Source organism: Salmo salar, chromosome 10, assembly GCF_965601325.2.
Source record: "Salmo salar chromosome 10, fSalSal1, whole genome shotgun sequence".
NCBI lineage: Eukaryota > Metazoa > Chordata > Actinopteri > Salmoniformes > Salmonidae > Salmo > Salmo salar.
The window spans coordinates 42,336,698-42,357,166 of record NC_138300.1 but is presented as its reverse complement, the minus strand read 5'-3'; the positions used below and the strand labels follow the sequence as shown (position 1 = coordinate 42,357,166).

The following is a 20,469-nucleotide window of genomic DNA, read 5'->3' as shown; positions in this document are numbered from 1 at the left end:
TGAGGACTTGTGAGGCGTCTGTTTCTCAAATTAGACACTCTAATGTATTTGTCTTCTTGCTCAGTTGTGCACCGGTGCCTCCCACTACTCTTTCTATTGTGGTTAGAGCCAGTTTGCACTGTTCTGTGAAGGGAGTAGTACACAGCGTTGTACTAGATCTTCAGTTTCTTGGCAATTTCTCGCATGGAATAGCCTTCATTTCTCAGAACAAGAATAGACGGACGAGTTTCAGAAGAGAGATCTTTGTTTCTAGCCATTTTGAGCCTGTAATCGAACCCAGAAATACTGAATCTCCAGATACTCAACTAGTCTAAAGAAGGCCAGTTTTCAACTGTGCTAACATAATTGCAAAAGGGTTTTCTAATGATCAATTAGCCTTTTAAAATGATAAAGTTGTATTAGCTAACACAACGTGCCATTGGAACACAGGAGTGATGGTTGCTGATAATGGGCCTCTGTACGCCTTTGTAGATATTCCATAAAAAAATCTGCTGTTTCCAGCTACAATAGTTATTTACAACATTAACAATGTCTACACTGTATTTCTGATCAATTTGATCTTATTTTAACGGACAAAAAAAAATGTCAGCAGACTAGAACAGCAGCGCTGGTTTCCCAGTGTTACGAGATGTGCCAAGCCAATAGATGGCGCTGCTGTTATGTATATCTGAGTGTGATATTATATAGTACTAGTGAGCCAAGTTAGGCATTACTTACTATGCACTGAATGGAGCTGTATGCATGCTAAAGAGTGATGCTGAAGTAAAGACTTTCTAATCATCATTACCTTGCTCTTGTATAGAATGAACACCATACAAAACATGGTGTCAGAAGTCAGAACCAAATAGGTATATCCTTGACGAATCAAAATATCAAAATGACACACGGATAAATGCACAGTAGGAAGGGACGTGCCAACTTGCTAACCAGCTACAAAATATTAGAATAACGACAACGACAACAATGGCTTACCCAGTAATTCCACTACCAGAGCCTATGGACATGAAGGGCGATACGTACAACAACTGGACATTTTATCCAGCACAATGGAAAAACTATGAGATAGCTACCGGTGTGGACAAAAAGAATGCAAAAGTCCACATAGCAACTCTGCTAACCGTGATTGGAAATTAATGTTATCTCTTACAGCGGCATCTTCATATGGCTGAAGCAGAGAGAACTGACCCGGTAAAAATGATAGAAGCGCTAGTGAAACACTTTGAGCCATCCAGGAACGTGATCTATGAGAGGTAAATGTTTAATGCTTGTCAACAAAGTCATTGTGAAACATCAGAGCAGTACATTTCAAATTTGAGGAAGCTTGCAGACACGTGAATTTGGTGCATTACGAGAGGACTAGTCCGTGACAGGCTTGTCATAGGCACTAAAGATATAGCTGCGCAAGCACGCATGCTCAGAGAACCGAACCTCACTCTGAATAAAGCCATTGACGTATGGTTCAAGTGAACAACACAAATGCAAATCAGGAAAAATGGTAGAGGTGAACCAGAGACTGTAAATTATACCTCCCGTGAGCGATGTTCAGAATCAAAATGCCAAACATATGGTCGTAAACAGACAGAGTTTACAGGGGATAATAACAAACATTGAATGCCAAACGAATTACCCTGTCATTACTGTGGTTCAGTGCATGCCAAAGCTAAATGCCCAGCACATGGTGTCACCTCTAAAGCATGTGGCAAACGAAACCACTTTGCCAGAGTTTGTAAACAAGCACAACACAAACCTCAATCTATTAGAGGAAGTTAATGAGTCAGATGACCAAACATCAGATGCAATGTGGTACATCTCACAGGTTAATTCTGTGGAAGACAAGGCAAAAAAAAGTGTTAATTAACCTTAAGCTAGCTCCACTCTGTGATGAGCCATTGACATATGACCCCAGCCATACAATTAAATGTCAACTAGACACAGGATCAACAGTGAATGTCATAAGCTATGGGGACTTACAGTGAGTCATGCAAGATGGCAATCCAGTTGTCCTACCCAGCAAAGCTATACTATATGACGGCACACTGATAAAGCCAATAGGAGAATGCAATCTCAAAGCAGATCATGATGGAAAAATGTTTTATATCAAATTTCAGGTCATGGAGACATCCTAACTTCCTCTGCTGTCAGCTGACACGTGTGAAAGACTCAGCCTACTACATGTGCACCATAGCCATGTGTTACATCACGTCGACACCCCAAGCACCACATCAACTGAGGTTATCAAGACAACTGAGGAGATCATCTCCAAGTACAAGGACGTATTGGATGGGCTTGGCTGCCTTCCTGGAGAGCTACACCTAGAAGTAGACAATGCAGCTCGGCATTTGCAGCAGCTACCAAGACCTATTCCACTGAAGGAAAGGGTCACAAAGGACATACATTCAATGGACAATGCAGACATCATCATGAAAGTCACAGAGCCAACACTGTGGATCAGCAACATGGTTGTCATTGAAAGACCTTACTGAGATCACACTTCCAGATGCCCTCAATAGAAGAGATTCTACCAGAGATATCCAACGCAAAGGTATTCTCAGTTCTCAATACCAAAGATGGATATTGGAAAGTCAAACTTGATGAAGTGAGCAGCTATCTAACAACTTTCTGGACACCTGTAGGTAGGTATAGATGGCTGAGAATGCCATTTGGAATCAAGCCAGCAGCGGAAGAATACCAACGCAGACAGTGTGAAGCACTACAGGGACTAAAAGGAGTGCGTGTGATTGCAGATCACTACTCTATGGATGTGGTGACACACAGGAAGAGGTGATGGCAGATCATGACAGAAACCTCACAGCTCACCTGCAGAGAGCAAGAGATGTCAACCTGAAGCTGAACAAAAATAAACTCAGGTTAAAGCTACCTAGTGTGACATACATGGGTCATCTTCTCACCACAGAGGGCCTTCGCCCTGACCCAGAGAAAATAACAGCCATTCAGAACATGGGTACACCAACCAACGTCAAGTCACTACAGCGGCTGTTGGGGTTTGTGAACTATCTTGCAAAATTCATGCCTCGCCTATCTGATGTGTGTGACCCGCTCAGAAGACTGACTAACAAGGACATTGAATGGACATGGCAACCACAGCATGACGCAGCAGTTGAGACTATCAAACAGTTAGTCACACAACACCCAGTGCTCAAATACTACGACCTGAATGATGAAGTCACACTGCAGTGTGATGTCAGTGGGACAGACAAGTTTGGGCGCAGCCCTTCTACAGAAAGGACAACCTGTTGCATTTGCCTCCAGAACATTGACTCAGAGAGAACAAAGATATGCACAGATTGAGAAAGAATGCATCTCCATTGTTTTTGCATGTGACAAGTTTGAACGGCATTTGCATGGCAGAGAGATCATTACAATACACAGCGACCACAGACCGCTTAAGACGATCTTCAAGAAATCCCTACTCACAGCACACAAGCAACTGCAGAGAATGTTGCTAAGGCTACAAAGATACCAACTCCATGTGCAATACAAACAAGGCAAATAACTACATGTAGCTGACTTCCTGTCCAGAACAGCTCAATCAACCACAGAGCACAGACAAATTCAAACACCAGCCACGGTCTACACCAGGGGTCACCAACACGGTGCCCGCGGGCACCAGGTCGCCCCCAGGGACCACATGAGTCGCCCACAGGCCTGGTCTAAAAATGGCACAACTCACTAGTGAGCTGCGTCTGAAATGTAATTGTATTCTGTTGTTATTCTTTTAATCACACTTGCATTTATATATATATTTAAAAATGACAATATCTTAAAAATATTTTCATTATACATGAGTTTAGATAAGTTTAGGTGAACTCTGACCTACTCTAGTTCAAAGGTCAGTATTGTGCACGTGAAAAAAACAGTGCTTGTGGAGAGTAAGCTAGCGGGCGCTGCGAAGAAAACAAAAGTGATCGGCGTTGAGCACGTGATGACTCCCGTTGTAAAAATCATAAACAACATCCGCTCCAAAGCAAAACAGCACAGGATTTTCAAGGTGCTATTGGAGGAGATGTCAGCTGAATATGGTGACCTGCTGCTACACACAGAAATCCGATGGCTCAGCAGAGGGTGAGTTTTACTTCGTTTTTTGTCACTTTTGGGTGAAGTCAAAGAGTTCAAGCAGTCCAAAGGCAAAGACGTCTCACTGCTAGAGGACACAGAGTGGACACTTGACCTTGCATTTTTGACAGACATTACTGGGAAACTAAATGACTTGAACTGCAAGCTGCAAGGCAAAGGTAAGACTGTTGTTGATCTGATAAGTGCTTTAAATGCATTTAAAGCCAAGATGAACATTTTCTCTGTGGATTTACAGAAAAGAAAGGTGCTGCACTTTCCCTCTGTGCAGTCGGTGCTGAAAGACAATGCTTCTGCATCTGAGACGTTTGACAAAGTTGCAGAAAAGTACTGTGAAGTCATAAACAGACTTGGGCAAGAATTTGAGAATAGGTTTTGTGACCTTCATCAACTTGAGCCATGTGTGTCGTTCATTTCCAATCCTTTCATGAATGTGGACACAAGATTCTTTGCTGAGCAACTAAGTGCAACGTTCAACTTGGATGCTGGACAGGTGGAGATTGAAATCATAACATTGCAAAATGACCTCCACCTCAAAGCCTACCAGGCTGCACCAAACTTTTGGTGCCTTGTTGACACAGAGAAGCACAGTGGAGTATGCACAGCAGCTATGAAGGTTGGTAGCCTGTTTGGTTCAACCTATCTCTGTGAATCAGCATGAACTTCATCAAGAACAAACACAGAACACGCCTCACTGATGCACATCTGAAAGACTCACTCACAATTGCAGTGTCAAGTTACACACCAGATTACAATACACTGGTGAACAGCATGCAATGCCAGTCTTCCCACTAACAAAGAAACAGATACCAGATGTTGTCAGTGGCAACATGGCAGTGCCATGGCGAAGTTGAATTAAAATATTGAAGAATTGTGTTCAATTTAAAAGTGTGTTAAAAAATGCAGCAGATTTGGTCATTAGTTCAGAATGTGACAAGATTTATTTAAAAATAAGTAGATTTTTCTAACATTACATAATTGATAACTTTTTGAGACATAGTGCAACATAGTTCATGATTTGTTAAAAGGGTTTGTCAGTGGCTAGTGAAAATGGGACATTTTTCCTATGAAATGTAGTGATATAAGTGATCATCTGAAAATGTAACAATTACTGAGATTAAAGTGCTGAATATTGATATCTGTTTCGCACCTTATTGTCATTGTTGATAATTATTGTGAGAAATTATTAACGTGATCAGTGTCTTCACATAGATGAGTATCATTAATCATTATTAATAATGTATAACTAAAGGCAAACTGAGCAAATTTGTTATTTCAGAAGAGCGTATCAAACTGGTAGCCCTTTGTATGACTCAGTACCCATGAAGTAGCTCTCAGTTTCAAAAAGGTTGGTGACCCCTGGTCTACACTATGGGTCTAGTCACAACTGACCTGGAACAGGTGGATCACACCAGTGATGTCAACCTCTCAACTAAGACAATGGAGTCAATCAAAGCACACTGTTCCAAAGACCTACTGTTTCAGGCTCTGTACGCACAAATCACCAACAGCTGGCCTGGAACCAAACAGTCTGTGAGTTACACACTGAAGGATTTCTGGATGTACAAAGAGGAGCTCACCACAGAAACTGATAATCAAAGGAAACAGGGTCTTCATCCCTGACATGTTACACACTGACTTTCTACACAAAATACACTCTGGCCACTCAGGCACAGAGGCCAGTCTCAGAAAGGCACGTGATGCTGTTTTCTGGCCAAGGATTCCAGAGGACGTTAAGATCTTTATCAGCAAATGTGCCATGGACCCATGGAAAGCAATATTGGCATGGCGGAATACTCCAACAGCGACTCATGTCCAGACACACACACACGATCCTACCAACCATGAAAAAACTGCTCAAACCCCAAAAATGTAATTCCAAGAAAACAAGCCAAAGGGCTGACCGCAAAACATCACTATGACAAACATGCCTGTGACATGCCCAACATCATCCAAGGACAAACAGTAAGGGTTCTTCTCCACCCCAACAACTCAGTCAGCACTTGAACAACTCAGTGACCGGTTGTATAAAGTACTAGTGAATGGTAAAAAAATACTGCACAAACAGAAAAGACATTCGTCTAGTGACAACAACTCAGGATCCCCCCGAACAATCGGCAAACAAACACGGATGAGGATGACTGGGGACCGTGGAACGAACCCGCCATCCTGTGAAAAACAGGCTGCTGATATGGAAGCAGCCCCACTGCCTGAAAATATCACTTTGAGACACACCAGAACCAGGGCAAATATCAGGCCACCTGTGAGATACTCCAGAGACTATGTTGTTTAATCTGAAAGGTTATACATTTTTGGTATTTTTTTTCGTAAGAGGGAAGAGGGTAGCCTGCTTATTGACTTTGAAGTTGATGCTTATTGAAGGTACTTGAATAAGAACACAGTTAGATGTTTTTGTTTTCACTGGCAAGGGTCTAACCCCAGGTCTTCTGTCTATGAGTCGAGGAGGAGTTATCTTCATTTGTTCGGTAAAGAAAGATGTTACGAGATGTCGCCAAGCCAATAGATAGCGCTGCTGTTATGTATATCTGAGTGTGATATTATATAGAACTAGTGAGCCAAGTTAGGCATTACTTACTATGCACTGAATGGAGCTGTATGCATGCTACAGAGTCATGATGAAGTAAAGACTTTCTAATCAACATTACCTTGCTCTTGTATAGAAAAAACACCATACAAAACACCCTGCGGCCCTCCAACTGGCCTTGGTAAATACTATAGCAACTCCATGTTCACCTTCTCACGCCTTCTCTCACTTTAGATCTTTCTCTTTCTCCTCTTTCTCTCTTTAGATCCCTCCCTCCCTCCCTCTCTGTCTCTTGCTCTCTATCAACAACAAGGTGCTTTTTTCTCAGCATAACCCCACAGATTTAAAAACTTACTGTAGCATCCCGCAAGCCTGATACACAGAACCCTTCAGAGAGAGATTGAAAACACACATACATACATGCATGCACTCACACACTCACTCACACACCCACACCCACACCCACTCACACACACAAATGTTTGTTTTACTATCCTTGTGATGACCAAACAATTGTTTTCCATTCAAAATCCTATTTTCCCTAACCCCTAACACTAACCACTAAGCCTAAAAAAGCAATTTTCCTTGGACCAGTGAAATGTCCCCACTTGTCCGAATGTTCCTTGTTTTGGTCATCCACAGGGATAGTAAAACCAAACCACACACACATTCTTGCCCGGGGATGTGATGTTTGAGTTCTGCTGAGGCATGACCTGCACACGATTTTGATAATCATCCAAGTTGAGAAAGGAGAGCGAGAGAGAGAGCGAGAGAGAGAGCGAGAGAGAGAGCGAAAGAGAGAGCGAGAGAGAGCGAGAGAGAGAGAGAGAACAGTCTGGCAGGTGGCTGTGGAGGACAGGTGTTATTATTACATTAGAAAAGTAAATCAGTGTAATTTTAAATCCTTTCCGTGGAAACACTAATCTGTTTACATTCTGTGGTCGTGTCCAAATACCCATATTTGCGTCCTAAATAGTAGGCCTTTTAAATATGTGAAAAAATTAAGTTTAATAGTATGCAACATTTCTAAAATCTAGTATACTTTAAATGCCCGGATGTCACACTCATTTGGGCTTTGACAGCAGCAGATCCATCCTCTCTCTGTCAAAGTTGACAAGAGTTTTATTTGATACACTGTAGGTTGTTAATATATTGCATTAAATCAATCTCTCTCTCTCTTTCTCCCCCTCTCTCTCTCTCTGCAGTGCCGTCCTTCCAAAGGGAGGAAGAGGGGTTACTGCTGGTGTGTGGATAAGTACGGTCAGCCTCTCCCTGGCTATGATGGAAAGGAGAGAGGAGAAGCCCAGTGTTACAACCTGGAGAGCAAATGAGAGGCAGAGAGAGGATGGGGTGATGGAGAGAAAGAATGAGGCAAGAAGGAGAGAGGAATGGGAGAGAGAGATACTTTTTTTTTACTCCTGCCTTGCACGTAACCATCGAAAGAGTGCCGGACCGTTGACCTCAGGTCACATGACTGCCGGATGGGGGAGGGAGAGGGAGGGAGGAGGAGGGAGGGGAAGAGAGGGGGAGGGAGGTGAAGGGAGGGGCAGACTGGGACAGCACAGCCTAATAGGCCAAGCCTTCTGTCCATCATCTGCAGCTATCTGCTCTGTGCTATGGGAACCTCTAGCTACCCCTCGTATGAAAACAAGAGAGAGAGAAACTAAACATCTGCACTATTATTTTAGAGAGAGAGGAAGGAGGGACTTTTCCACTCACTTTAAAGAGGACTTGTCTGTGACTGTGACCCAACGCAACATGCTTGGGTATGTTTGTGTGTGTATGCATGCATGTGTGTGTGCGTGCATGTGTGTATGCCTGCGTGTGAGCATGAGTGTGAGCATGTATGAGTGTTTGTGTGTGTGTGTGTATGTGTGTGTAAATGCTGTCTTTCAATAAGCTCAGTTTAGAGGTGTAAGAAAACCTCTTGACATCCAAACCCTGCCCCCTTCTATCCTGTCGTGCAGAGACTCCCCTTTCTCAGGGTCCATCATTATGAAGGCTTATGGGTAGGCCGGCCTCTGACCTCTTCCCTGCCATGTTGGACACTACTGGCCTTCCCCACTGTCTCCATAGCAACCAGCTTGTCCCGCCGATGTGCTGCGTCACATTTACAGGTTTAGGGGGAAGGAATGGAATGGAGACGGTGCCGAATAACGGTGCCTTAAACCCACACTGCCCCTCTCCCCCTCTTCCCCCATCCCTGACCCCTACCCCTCCCTTTCTCATATTCCTTGGTTAGCCCTCTGCAGTCCTCATAGGACCCCAGGAAGAGTAGCTGCTGCTTTTGCAAAAGTTAATGGGGATTCAAAAAAATAAATAAACAGGTTTAATGTTACCACCCTGCAGCCTTGGTCTGGTTAGCTAGCTGGCGGGTTGGGTTAGCATAGTTAGCCAAACTACCACTTCTTCATTCAGGAAATTGGGCCAGTGGTGTTGTCATGTCAACATGGTCCCTCTATCTGCAGTACTCTTCCTGTCTATGGTGCATATGGCCTGGTGTGGGGTCCTTTAGACTGGGCCTGCACAGTGAGACCGGGCTGCTTTCTCTGCCATAGGTGCCAGCTTCGAGGCCAAGCACAACCACTTAAAGCACTTTAGCTGCACCCAACCAACTTCCCTACAGCGCTCCTCGCAGTTAAAGACAATTTGTACCCATTGTAGCGTAGTAGTCATACCTTTTCATTGGTGGCAACATTTAACAAGGTTTATAGCACTGTAGAACAAAACATCAACAACAAAAAAACAAAACAATGTTACACAAGCACTTCTGACTGTGACTTTACTCAGCCTAGAGAACAAATGCCCCTCCTCAGAATTTCCATTCTATGCAAAGTGTGTTTTATTTTTGTTGATATTGTTCTTGGAGATGCTTGTATGATCTTATGCCAACATAACTCCACCAGGTGGATGCAGCACCAAATATGCATTCAAGAAGCAGACAGGGGGTCTGAGGGAGGGGGCGTGGTCTTCCTAGAAGTGCTCCCTGCTTCCTGTATGACGCTTTCACATATCCTGTGTCTGAAATGGCACCATATTTCATATATAATGCCCTATGGGCCCTGGTCAAAAGTGATGCACTATATAGGGAATAGGATGCCATTTCAGATGCAGACTTGAACAGTGGAGTGTGCAGGACAAGGAATGCTAGCCCAGTAGCTCGGTAGCATGGAATTGGATGCACACACACTTTAAAACAAACAACAACAACGACATCTTAAAACCAACCAACCTGCTGAGGCTACAAACCATTCTATTTGAAGACTTGATTTCGGGGGAGGATAATTAAATTATGTTTAAGCTATTGCCCCGCCCCTTCCCAGTTCTTTGTTAGTCTTTTTCTATATTCAAAATGTTTTCCTGGCTATGTGGCTGACACATGTACGGTACTTCAAATTAAATAAATAAAGAAGTTATTTATCTAAGAAAGAACTATAAACTGATCCAAAGTACGTTTTTTTATTACCAACAATTCAGTGACTCACTGATTGTACAACAAACTCGAAGTTGATTCAGCGTATTTTGGGGAATGTAATCACTAATGAATGTTACATTTTTTTATTAACATTTTCTTCTATAATTATTTTTGTAAACTTTATACATCTCTGGTTTGTTGGCCACGGTAACTGTCAGTCGGTCAGGCACTCAGGTCACTGGTCTGTAGTCTAATCGGTTTGTAACACAGTTGGGGTCAGTTTTATTTCTATTCAGTCAATACAATAATCTGAAATTCTTCATGAGGAAATGTTGAATTTGAATTTCAACTGACTTTTCTGATTTAACTGAATGGAATGGAGCCCAATCCTGTTGTGTAATCCAATGGGTCTGTAGTCAAGTGAAACTCTCAGTCAGTCCATCAGTCACTGCTCCAGCACTTCTCTCTGTACACACCAATGTTCACACCAACGTTCACACAAACGTGCACAGCAATGTGCACGCGATGCCATCCCGTCTCAGTCTCGGTCCACTGTGCAAATCCAGGGGCACCTCTGTCTCTGTAACATTTTCTCACTTTTCTGGTGGTCATGTAAGAATCTCTCTTTTGTTCACGGGTAATTGTACTTTATTTTTTCATTTTGTTTCAAGTTTTATTGTTTAAAGAGTTTGATTCTTTAAAGAAAAAAAGCTTTTCATGTTACTAAACTAGAAAATCACACAGCTATTATTTTCTTTGAGAAAGGAACATTATTTTGTTAAAATATAATTTGTATTTAATGTCTTTTTAAAATAAAAAATAAACACTATTTTCATTTACTGTTGAACGGCTCGAGGGTGTTTTTCGAGTTAGTCTGTGTTACCTCAGAGAGCTGAGAAGTACATTCAGTACTCAATACTGTCCTACTTCAGAGTTATAGTAAGTAGGCCTACATTCAATAAACTGTTTACATCAAATGTTCTAGCAGACAGGGAGGCAGTTGGCAACCAAAAAGATGACCAGAGGAATCTATTTTGATCGTTGATGAAAAGGTTCAGAGGTACTGTTTTTCTCATCACAAATCCTTTCTATCCCAGCTCCCTCTCTCCCTCCCTACCAAATCCCTCCCTCTCTCTCTATTTCCCTCTCTCTTTCTCTCGCTCTCTCTATTTCTCTCTCTTCTTCAGCCTTGGAATATGGCAAAAATAATAAAGCTGTGGTGCCAGGCAGGCTGGCAGTGGGCACGTTGGGGTGGTTGAGGGAAACACACACACACACATAAAGAGAGAGAGAGAAGGCGAGAGAGAGAGAAAGAAAGAAAGCGAGAGGTGAGAGAGATAGCGAGAGAGAGAGAACACAGCACACTGTAGACACACAACCTAGAGCCTCAGGCACTGCTACAGCGCAACAAGACAGAACACCATGAAGTTTGAGCAAGGTGTATGTGTGTTTATATGGTTGGGTTGGTTGTTTGGTTGGAGTGCCACAATATATTGAGGAAACAGTTTTATTAGCAACGCATTCCTCTGTGTTACAGATAATGGCTGTGTCTGAAATGGCACCCTAATCCCCATAGGGCTTTGATAAAAAGTACTGCTCTATATAGGGAATAGGGTGCAATTTCAGACGCAGTCGAAGTTTGTAGCTTTATGCTAGGGCTGTTTATGCACATACTCCTATATGGCTGAGGCATTCACCACATGACTACGCAGTCACACACACTGCCCAGGGCATCAAGATTTATCTTATCGTCAGGAATTATTTGATCATTAAAAAGAGTAGGCTGCTCCAGCCGGATTACATACAGTTGAAGTAGGAAGTTTACATAGACCTTAGCCAAATACATTTAAACTCAGTTTTTCACAATTCCTGACTTTTAATCCTAGTAAAAATTCCCTGTCTTAGGTCACTTAGGATCACCACTTTATTTTAAGAATGTGAAATGTCAGAACAATATTTCAGCTTTTATTTCCTTCATCCCATTCCCAGTGGGTCAGAAGTTTACATACAGTCAATTAGTACTTGGTAGCATTGCCTTTAAATTGTTAATCTTGGGTCAAACATTTCAGGTAGCCTTCCACAAGCTTCCCACAATAAGTTGGGTGAATTTTGGCCCATTCCTCCTGACAGAGCTGGTGTAACTGAGTCAGGTTTTTAGGCCTCCTTGCTCGCACACGCTTTTTCAGTTCTGCCCACAAATTTTCTATGGAATTGAGGTCAGGGCTTTGTGATGGCCACTCCAATTCCTTGACTTTGTTGTCCTTAAGCCATTTTGCCACAACTTTGGAAGTATGCTTGGGGTCATTATCCATTTGGAAGACCCATTTGCGACCAAGCTTTAACTTCCTGACTGATGTCTTGAGATGTTGCTTCAATATATCCACATAATTTTCCTCCCTCATGATGCCATCTATTTTGAAGTGCACCAGTCCCTCCTGCAGCAAAGCACCCCCACAACATGATGCTGCCACCCCTATGCTTCACGGTTGGGATGGTGTTCTTTGGCTTGCAAACACCTTTTTCCTCCAAACATAACGATGGTCATTATGGCCGAACAGTTTTATTTTTGTTTCATCAAACACGAGGACAATTCTCCAAAAAGTACGATCTTTGTCCCCATGTGCAGTTGCAAACCGTAGTCTGGCTATTTTATGGCGGTTTTGGAGCAGTGGCTTCTTCCTTGCTGAGCGGCCTTTCAGGTTATGTCGATATAGGACACGTTTTACTGTAGATATAGATACTTTGTACCTGTTTACTTCAGCATCTTCACAAGGTCCTTTGCTGTTGTCCTGGGATTGATTTGCACTTTTCACACCAAAGTACGTTCATCTCTAGGAGACAGAACGCGTCTCCTTCCTGAGCGGTATGACGGCTGCGTGGTCCCATGGTGTTTATACTTGCGTATTATTGTTTGTACAGATGAACGTGGTACCTTCAGGCATTTGGAAACTGCTCCAAAGGATGAACCAGACTTCTAAAGCTTCTAAAGCCATGACATCATTTTCTGGAATTTTCCAAGCTGTTGAAAGGCACAGTCAACTTAGTGTATGTAAACTTCTGACCCACTGGAATTGTGATACAGTGAATTATAAGTGAAATAATCTGTCTGTAAACAATTGTTGGAATAATTACTTGTGTCATGGACAAAGTAGATGTCCTAACCGACTTGCCAAAACAAGACATTTGTGGAGTGGTTGAAAAATGAGTTTTAACGACTCCAACCTTAGTGTATGTAGACTTCCGACTTCAACTGTACATAAGAAATTATTAATAAAACAAATGCAGTAAAGCCCAAAGGCTATTTCCAAGATGAACAAGATAATATATTTGAGGTTAAATGTTTTTATTAAATATATCACTTTTAATTTTTAATTTTAATTTTTTACAATACAACTCAATTACAAAAGTGTCCATACACATGAGTGAGCAGTCAGTCACTTTGGAATAAAAATGACATCTCTCTCTCTCTCTCTCTCTCTCTCTCTCTCTCTCTCTCTCTTTCCTTCTAGCTCTCTCTCACACTTTCTCTCTTTTCCTTCTTGCTCTTTCTTTCTCTCTCTTTCTTTCTCTCTCTCTTTCTCTATCTCTCTTTCTCTCTCCAACAGCAGCATGTAGACAGAGCACGCACATCACAAATCAAACACGGTCAAACCACACAGTCAAACGACAACAATTTGTTCTTTGTGGTCATAATGCGTTCATGGTCAGAAAAAGAACGGTGATGCCAGTCAGTAAAGTAAAATGAAAGTCCTCTTTGTAAAGTGAAAGTCCTCTTTGACAGGAGGATGTATCAAAATAATAAAGACAGACAGTCAGCAGAGACAAACAAGCACCAGGAGGTAGGTCAAGGTAGATACCCGTCAGAACAGGGGCAATACAGGAGCATTACCCATCATGCAATTCTGCAAACCCCACAGGACCATAGGATATTGAGTTTCTTAGAAGGTAAGTATGCCCAAATTAGTTGTTTTCTGCATTCACTGATGTAGTTGAGTGTCAGCATTTATGAATCGTATCAGAAAAAAAACACAACAAATAAACCATGGCAATGAACATGAAAAACAATGAAAAGTAACATAATAACAATTAGAAATCCTTCTAAAAGACATTTTGGTCACACAGTGCTTTTGTTCTTGTTTGGTTCGTTTTAAAAAGTAAACCAGCAGACAAACTCCTAAAGACCAGAGCGAGATCAACTCGGCAATATGGAGTAACTTAGGGCATAGATACATATGTGCACATCATACACTGATAAAAATACACATATAATAATAATAATGATAACAATGCTAATAACAATAAGTCAAAATTATATAAATATTCTTAACATAAAAATAACAAAATGAAGAGATACATAGTGTGAAATAAATAAAGCTGTAGAGTTAAAGTAAATGCATGAAAATATTAACAATGACAGTGTGTACCTGAATATCAAACACCACCATTTACAATTAATAAATAACAGGTATCGAAAGAAAATAAGTGGTTTAGAGTGTGTGTGTGTGTGTGTGTGTGTGTGTGTGTGTGTGTGTGTGTGTGTGTGTGTGTGTGTGTGTGTGTGTGTGTGTGTGTGTGTGTGTGTGTGTGTGTGTGTGTGTGTGTGTGTGCACGTGCATACGTGCGTGTTCTGCATCAGTGGTTGATCTCATAAGCGCACTCAGCATCTCCCTCCAGATCAGTGGATCCCAGAATCTTCTTTCCGTTCCAGAAGGACACACACCAACACCTGCCTTTCTGTCCATCAAGAGATGACTCACACTGTGAGAGAGATGGTGAGAGAGAGATAAAGACAAATTAGAATGCCTGGGTTTTTTTTACACGCCGTAACACACCTCCACCTAACACACCTGTTCAGATATGCTATGACCTTCATCTGTGTGCAGCCGCACCTCATGGGGCAAACATACACCCATTCCAAGACAAACGTGTGTACAGGCACACACACGGAAAGGCACACACGCGTGTATAGTCATGCCGCGCCAAGGGGATGACACTAGAGTGAAACTAGCTGAATGTGCTCCAAGGTGTAAGCAGTGCTGTACACATCTCTGCACACACATTACTCTTTCTGGAGCTGTGGTTGGCACACACACACACACACACACACACACACACACACACACACACACACACACACACACACACACACACACACACACACACACACACACAGTGTGTCTACCTGTTTGGCTTTGTAGAGTCCGTGTTTGTCACAGTTTGGCAGATAAAACCTGATCAGTTTGTCTCCTAGCTTCTGTTGTGACTTAGCAATCTTCTCCAGAGCTCTCTGTAACTCCACATGACAGGGACCCTGGGAGGAGAGGGAAAGAGAGAGATAAGGAGTTTTAAGTGTATTTCTTTGTACTGTGTAGGCATATTTTAAGTGTTTTATTCATCTTCACTTGCTTCTAAATCCGTCTCTGAAGGGGCTACATGGGAGACCTGACCCTACCTGTATAGAATTATCTAAGGGCATGCTATCAAAGTAGTGCTGCTAGATAGAGTAGAGTACTGCCTTCTCACTAGTCATCAAAGGTAGCTGTTCTATCCAATCAACCCACACAGTCAAGGCCTGTTGTGACAAAACACTGGTATTTTGTAAAATTGTTTCATGATAGGTCATAAGGTAGGCTAATGCACACACACACCCGCACCCACACGCACGTGCACACACACTTCAAAGTCACTCGAGCGCCCCCTTGCGGTATGATGCTAACTACCCACAACCCAACCATCCTTTGACTCTCCAAAAGTTTTAAGAACGTTAAATTATAATTGCAAAACGGTTAGTACATTTTCCGTGAGCGCTCACCTGCTCCACCAATTTCTTTCGGATTGCGTTAACTTTGGCTTTCATGCTCTCCAGCGCGTCCGCGGCGGCCCGGGGATCGAAGGGCTTGCTGTGGCCGTGGAGATAGAGGCTGGAGCCGGGGTCTGATACCATGGCAGCGTTCTCTGTCTCGGCATAGTCCGCCGCTCCTTGGTCTGGAGAAAAGAGGGAATGAGTTTCAAGAAGGGGAAAAGCCAGTAGAAATCACAATCTTGATTGCACTTATGCACTAGTACATTTGCAAATGATGAATAATGTGCAGTCTAATTACTATTGGGATATAGTTATCCATATTATTAGGCTAATAGGCTTTTTAAAATATATGTTATTATTAGCTTATGTCAACTATAGACATTATATTATGTATATATCCCAATATATATTGCATATATGCTATTTATAATCTAGCTATAGCCAAAACATTCTGCAATTAGGGGTTACATACCGGGGTTTTGGGGCACAGGGCTCCTCTCGGGCTCGGGGATCTCCGTGCATACAGCCTGGCCTCGAGTGAGGGAGTGCAGCGGCCGGAGGTCGCCGGGTCTCGGGGTGCACCTCAGTCCGGACCCGCATGGCGCCGTGTAGATTCCGCACAGATCCCCCGTCTTCAGGGCGCAAGCGAGGCAGCATCCACAACCAGGCTCACGCAGAACCTCCGCACAGCCGGGCGCCACCGCTGGACACTCGCTCAGCTTCTCCGGAGAGCACGGAGCGCATCGGATCGGCTCTTGCGCTAACACCGGGGACCCCAGGACAGACCGGACCAGAACAGAGCAGCATACCGCTGCTGCCACCAATACATTTCTGTGAAATAATCCACTCATGGTATAAGGAGAGTCTGGAATAAGGAAGAATAGTAGTTTATCAAAGGTAAGGAGAGTTAGAAAAAACACTATTCGTTCCTGTTCCTTAGTTTCTTTCCTTTGATTTTGGAAAAATGACTACTACTTGCGCGCAGCCTTATTTATACCCTGGTCATTGTAAAATGTTTGACGCATCTGCATTATGAATGACTTCTAAAAAGAAGGTGTAATGATCCGACGGCTTCTGATTGGCCCTCATATGTCCAGTCAGAGACCTCATTTGAATACAACACGCAAAACACAATATCGTATTTATTTTGGAACAGGCTGTGCTCGCACGTCGCGCTCTCTGTAGACAGAACATCAACCAGTGACAGTGTGACGACATAACCGTTTGGTGTTGCAAGTGAGGAAAAGGAATTCTGTATTCTCACACTATTGCCAGAATAACATTCTGTCATCCCTGTCAGTCTATATAGCCCATCATGAATTGATCTGATTTAGTAGGCTGATGCTGAACGGAAGCAGTTTAGTTCAGCAAACAAGTGAAGACCTATTTCACCGCCACAGTGTGGTACAATGCCTGCTATTCATGATTTTTTTAAATTTAAATATCCTTTCAAACTTCTTACACAACTTCCAGCAAAAACGAATAATGACTGCTGATTACGCCGGTTAGCTGGTTAGCCTGCCGGGGCTGCACCTAGTAGGCTACTGTAAATGTCCAGCACTAATTGAATTTGAGAAGGCATCCATGCACCGCGCAGATAATCCGGCGCAAATGGGGGTCACGGTGTACAGTGCTTTCTGAGTCACCCCAATAGGCACAGACTTCAATTCAACCTCTATTCCACGTTATTCAACGTCATTTCGTTGATTCAACCAGTGGGATGCACGGCAGCGGGTCACCGACAGTGGAATGCGACCTCCACTCCCGGGTACTGACGGAAGCCCCATTTTGGTCTCCACAGCGCCGGAGCTGACCGGAGGAGTACAATTGTAGTTACCCGTTTCCTTTCCGGTGTTAATAATAGACCGTGCGGAACGAGGCTGCACTGACATGGCCAGAGACACGTCCCGGGTCCCGCGCGCACGTGTGTGTGTGTGTGTGAGAGAGAGAGAGAGAGAGAGAGAGAGAGGAGAGAGAGAGAGAGAGAGAGAGAGAGAGAGAGAGAGAGAGAGAGAGAGAGAGAGAGAGAGAGAGAGTGCTCTTGGCACACCACAGGGGTACTGGGGACAGTGCTGAAATAGATTACCATGTTACACTCACACCCTATGTCACAGGGCAACAGACCTGGCAATGGTGGATGACTGTGTTATTCATTTAGGAGGCTGAAAGTGGAGAGGCCAATATTACAGCTAGGAATTGGTCACGCTAGGGAATGTTCTCAGGGGTGACCGCCAGGGGCCAGAGATGGTGAGCAATGCATAGAGGGGTGAACTGAGGATACCAACCATGACTGTAATGGTGGACGAAGGGGGGTCCCAAATGGCACCCTATTCCCTTTATAGCGCACTACTTTTAAACAAGGGTCTGTATCCCAAATGAGTTCCTATTAGCCTTACAGTGCACTAGCTCTACTTTTGACCAGGGCTCTCCTTGTGTCACCACTAAGCAATATGTCATCATGCTACATGCAATGACTTGTAAGAGTGCATCATCTTCCTACCAAGTGGTTAAGATTAGACCCACTTCTCATGTAACCGACTGAGTTACTGTTTGTACTCCTTCTATAGCCCCAAGCTGAATAAATACTGTATATAATGAGACGTTTAACATCTGAAACCAGTTGAAGTCTGAGGTGATCTAGTCAACGATCTTCTGGAATGATGCAATACTAGTAATAGCCCACTGGGCACAGACGTCTTTTCAACGTTTATTCCACATTAGTTCAACGTAATTTCATTGAAATGACGTGGGAACAGCATTGATTCAACCAGTGTATGCCCAGTGGGAGGCAACTCAAGTCTTATTGAAGGAAAGGATGCTCTACAGCAGGGGTTCCACATTTTTTTCACTCAGGGCCCCCTTTCCAGCATTGGGGAACGTCCCGTGTCCCCCGCACACACACACGCCACGTCTATTTATATGGGCACAAGAACTGTTCATGATACTACCCAATTCCGAAATTACACATTGTGCATTGTATTATTACAACATTCAAGAGTAAGTTTAAAGCCGGACTGAGTTCCGCCCCACGTGCAGACCCACAGTTTGGGAACCATTGATCTATAGCTACGGCACATCTTGAAGACCATTGATGCAAATGCAGAGGGAGAAAAAGAAATAGATTTTGCATTCCTTTTTATGTTGTTAAAAATTTTTTATAATGAGAATTCATTTAGGATCTGATTGAATTCCAGCCAATAATTTTATTTCATATGTCAAACTATGCAGTGAGTTGACTAGTTCATGTTACAATTCAAAATCAAAGAGCCTCTTTGTGTCTAATCATTGGCATTCTATCTGCCCATTATATTTCCTTTTACTCCATTAATTAAAAGGCCAATCTGGGATTGATACATACATTATTTTACTTTAAAATGAATTATATATAGCCATTGACAGGGGTGGAAAGAGAACTGAAATATCCTACTCATGTAGAAGCAGTGCTAATGTAATGACATTTTACTCAAGAAGAAGTAAAATTACTGATGTAAAAAAACTACTCAAGTAAAAGTAAAAAGTAGCTCCTTTAAAATATACTCAGAGTAAAAGAGTTGATTGTAATTTAGTTATATTTAAAATAAAAACATTGACCTGACTCCCTCTTTCTCTCACTCACTCACTCACTCACTCACTCACTCACTCACTCACTCACTCACTCACTCACTCACTCACTCACTCACTCACTCACTCACTCACTCACTCACTCACTCACTCACTCACTCACTCACTCACTCACTCACTCACTCACTCACTCACTCACTCACTCACTCACTCACTCACTCACTCACTCACTCACTCACTTTCGTTCACTGACCAAGAGTAGAAAGAGTACTGATATATCCTACTCAAGTAGAAGTACTATTACTTTAATGAAATTTTAGATGTAAAATTATTAACTTTGAAAAATACTTTTAAAAGCTACTTAATTACAGTAAAGAGTTGCTGTAATTAGTTACTTTACACCTCTGTTCATTGATCTCTGGTCATTAGCTTAGTACAAAAAAAACAGTGGTGGTGTGAACGCTTTGTTGTTGTTTGAATCCCAGATTGCCCCCTTATGGTATGGGCTGGCTGGCAGTCAATAGGTAAACTGCCCTGTAATGCACTGGAGAATGTGGACCAAAGGCTGTGTTTATACAGACAGCCCAATTCTGATATTTTTACTTTTGACTAATCACATTAGATCTTTTCACATCAGCTCTTTTTCAGAGCTGATCTGATTGGTCAAAAGACCAATTAGTGAAAAAAATATAAGTTTTGGGCTGCCCGTGTAAACACAGCCATAGTGACCTAGGGTTCCCTGAACCATTAAACACACATGTTCTATTGCACCAGTCATGCTCTAACGTCTATCCCACCTTATTAAATTATTGTAGTTTAGGGCTTTATGATCAGTTTAAATCAGTGTTGCATGTGCTGCTATAGTCTCTCGTGACAGCACGTGAGATTTGGTTCTGGGTTCCGAACCTCAGATTAGGTGTGCTTAAGTGCTGACATTGATGTGGAATGGCCAAAGGAATGGTCATTGGAGCCTATCGTCCCAAATGGCACACTACTGCCTATGTGCTCTGCTCAAAAGTAGTGCACTATATAGGGAATAGGGGGCCGTTGGGG

The 20,469-nt window shown here is 42.7% G+C and overlaps 2 protein-coding genes across 2 annotated transcripts in view; one reads left to right on the top strand and one right to left on the bottom strand.

The window, feature by feature from the left end:
* Window positions 1-7,968, top strand: part of igfbp3 (insulin-like growth factor binding protein 3) — a 38,539-nt gene extending 30,571 nt beyond the window's left edge. Inside the window, 1 exon segment of the mRNA NM_001279147.1 lies at window positions 7,843-7,968. Within this exon segment, the coding sequence (NP_001266076.1) occupies window positions 7,843-7,968 (126 nt within the window).
* Window positions 7,969-14,684: 6,716 nt separating this feature from the next.
* igfbp1a (insulin-like growth factor binding protein 1a) lies at window positions 14,685-16,706 on the bottom strand. Its single transcript, NM_001279140.1, is given in 4 exon segments — window positions 14,685-14,810; window positions 15,235-15,363; window positions 15,865-16,037; window positions 16,328-16,706. Coding segments are annotated over 4 exon segments (807 nt in total).
* Between the last annotated feature and the right edge of the window lie 3,763 nt (window positions 16,707-20,469).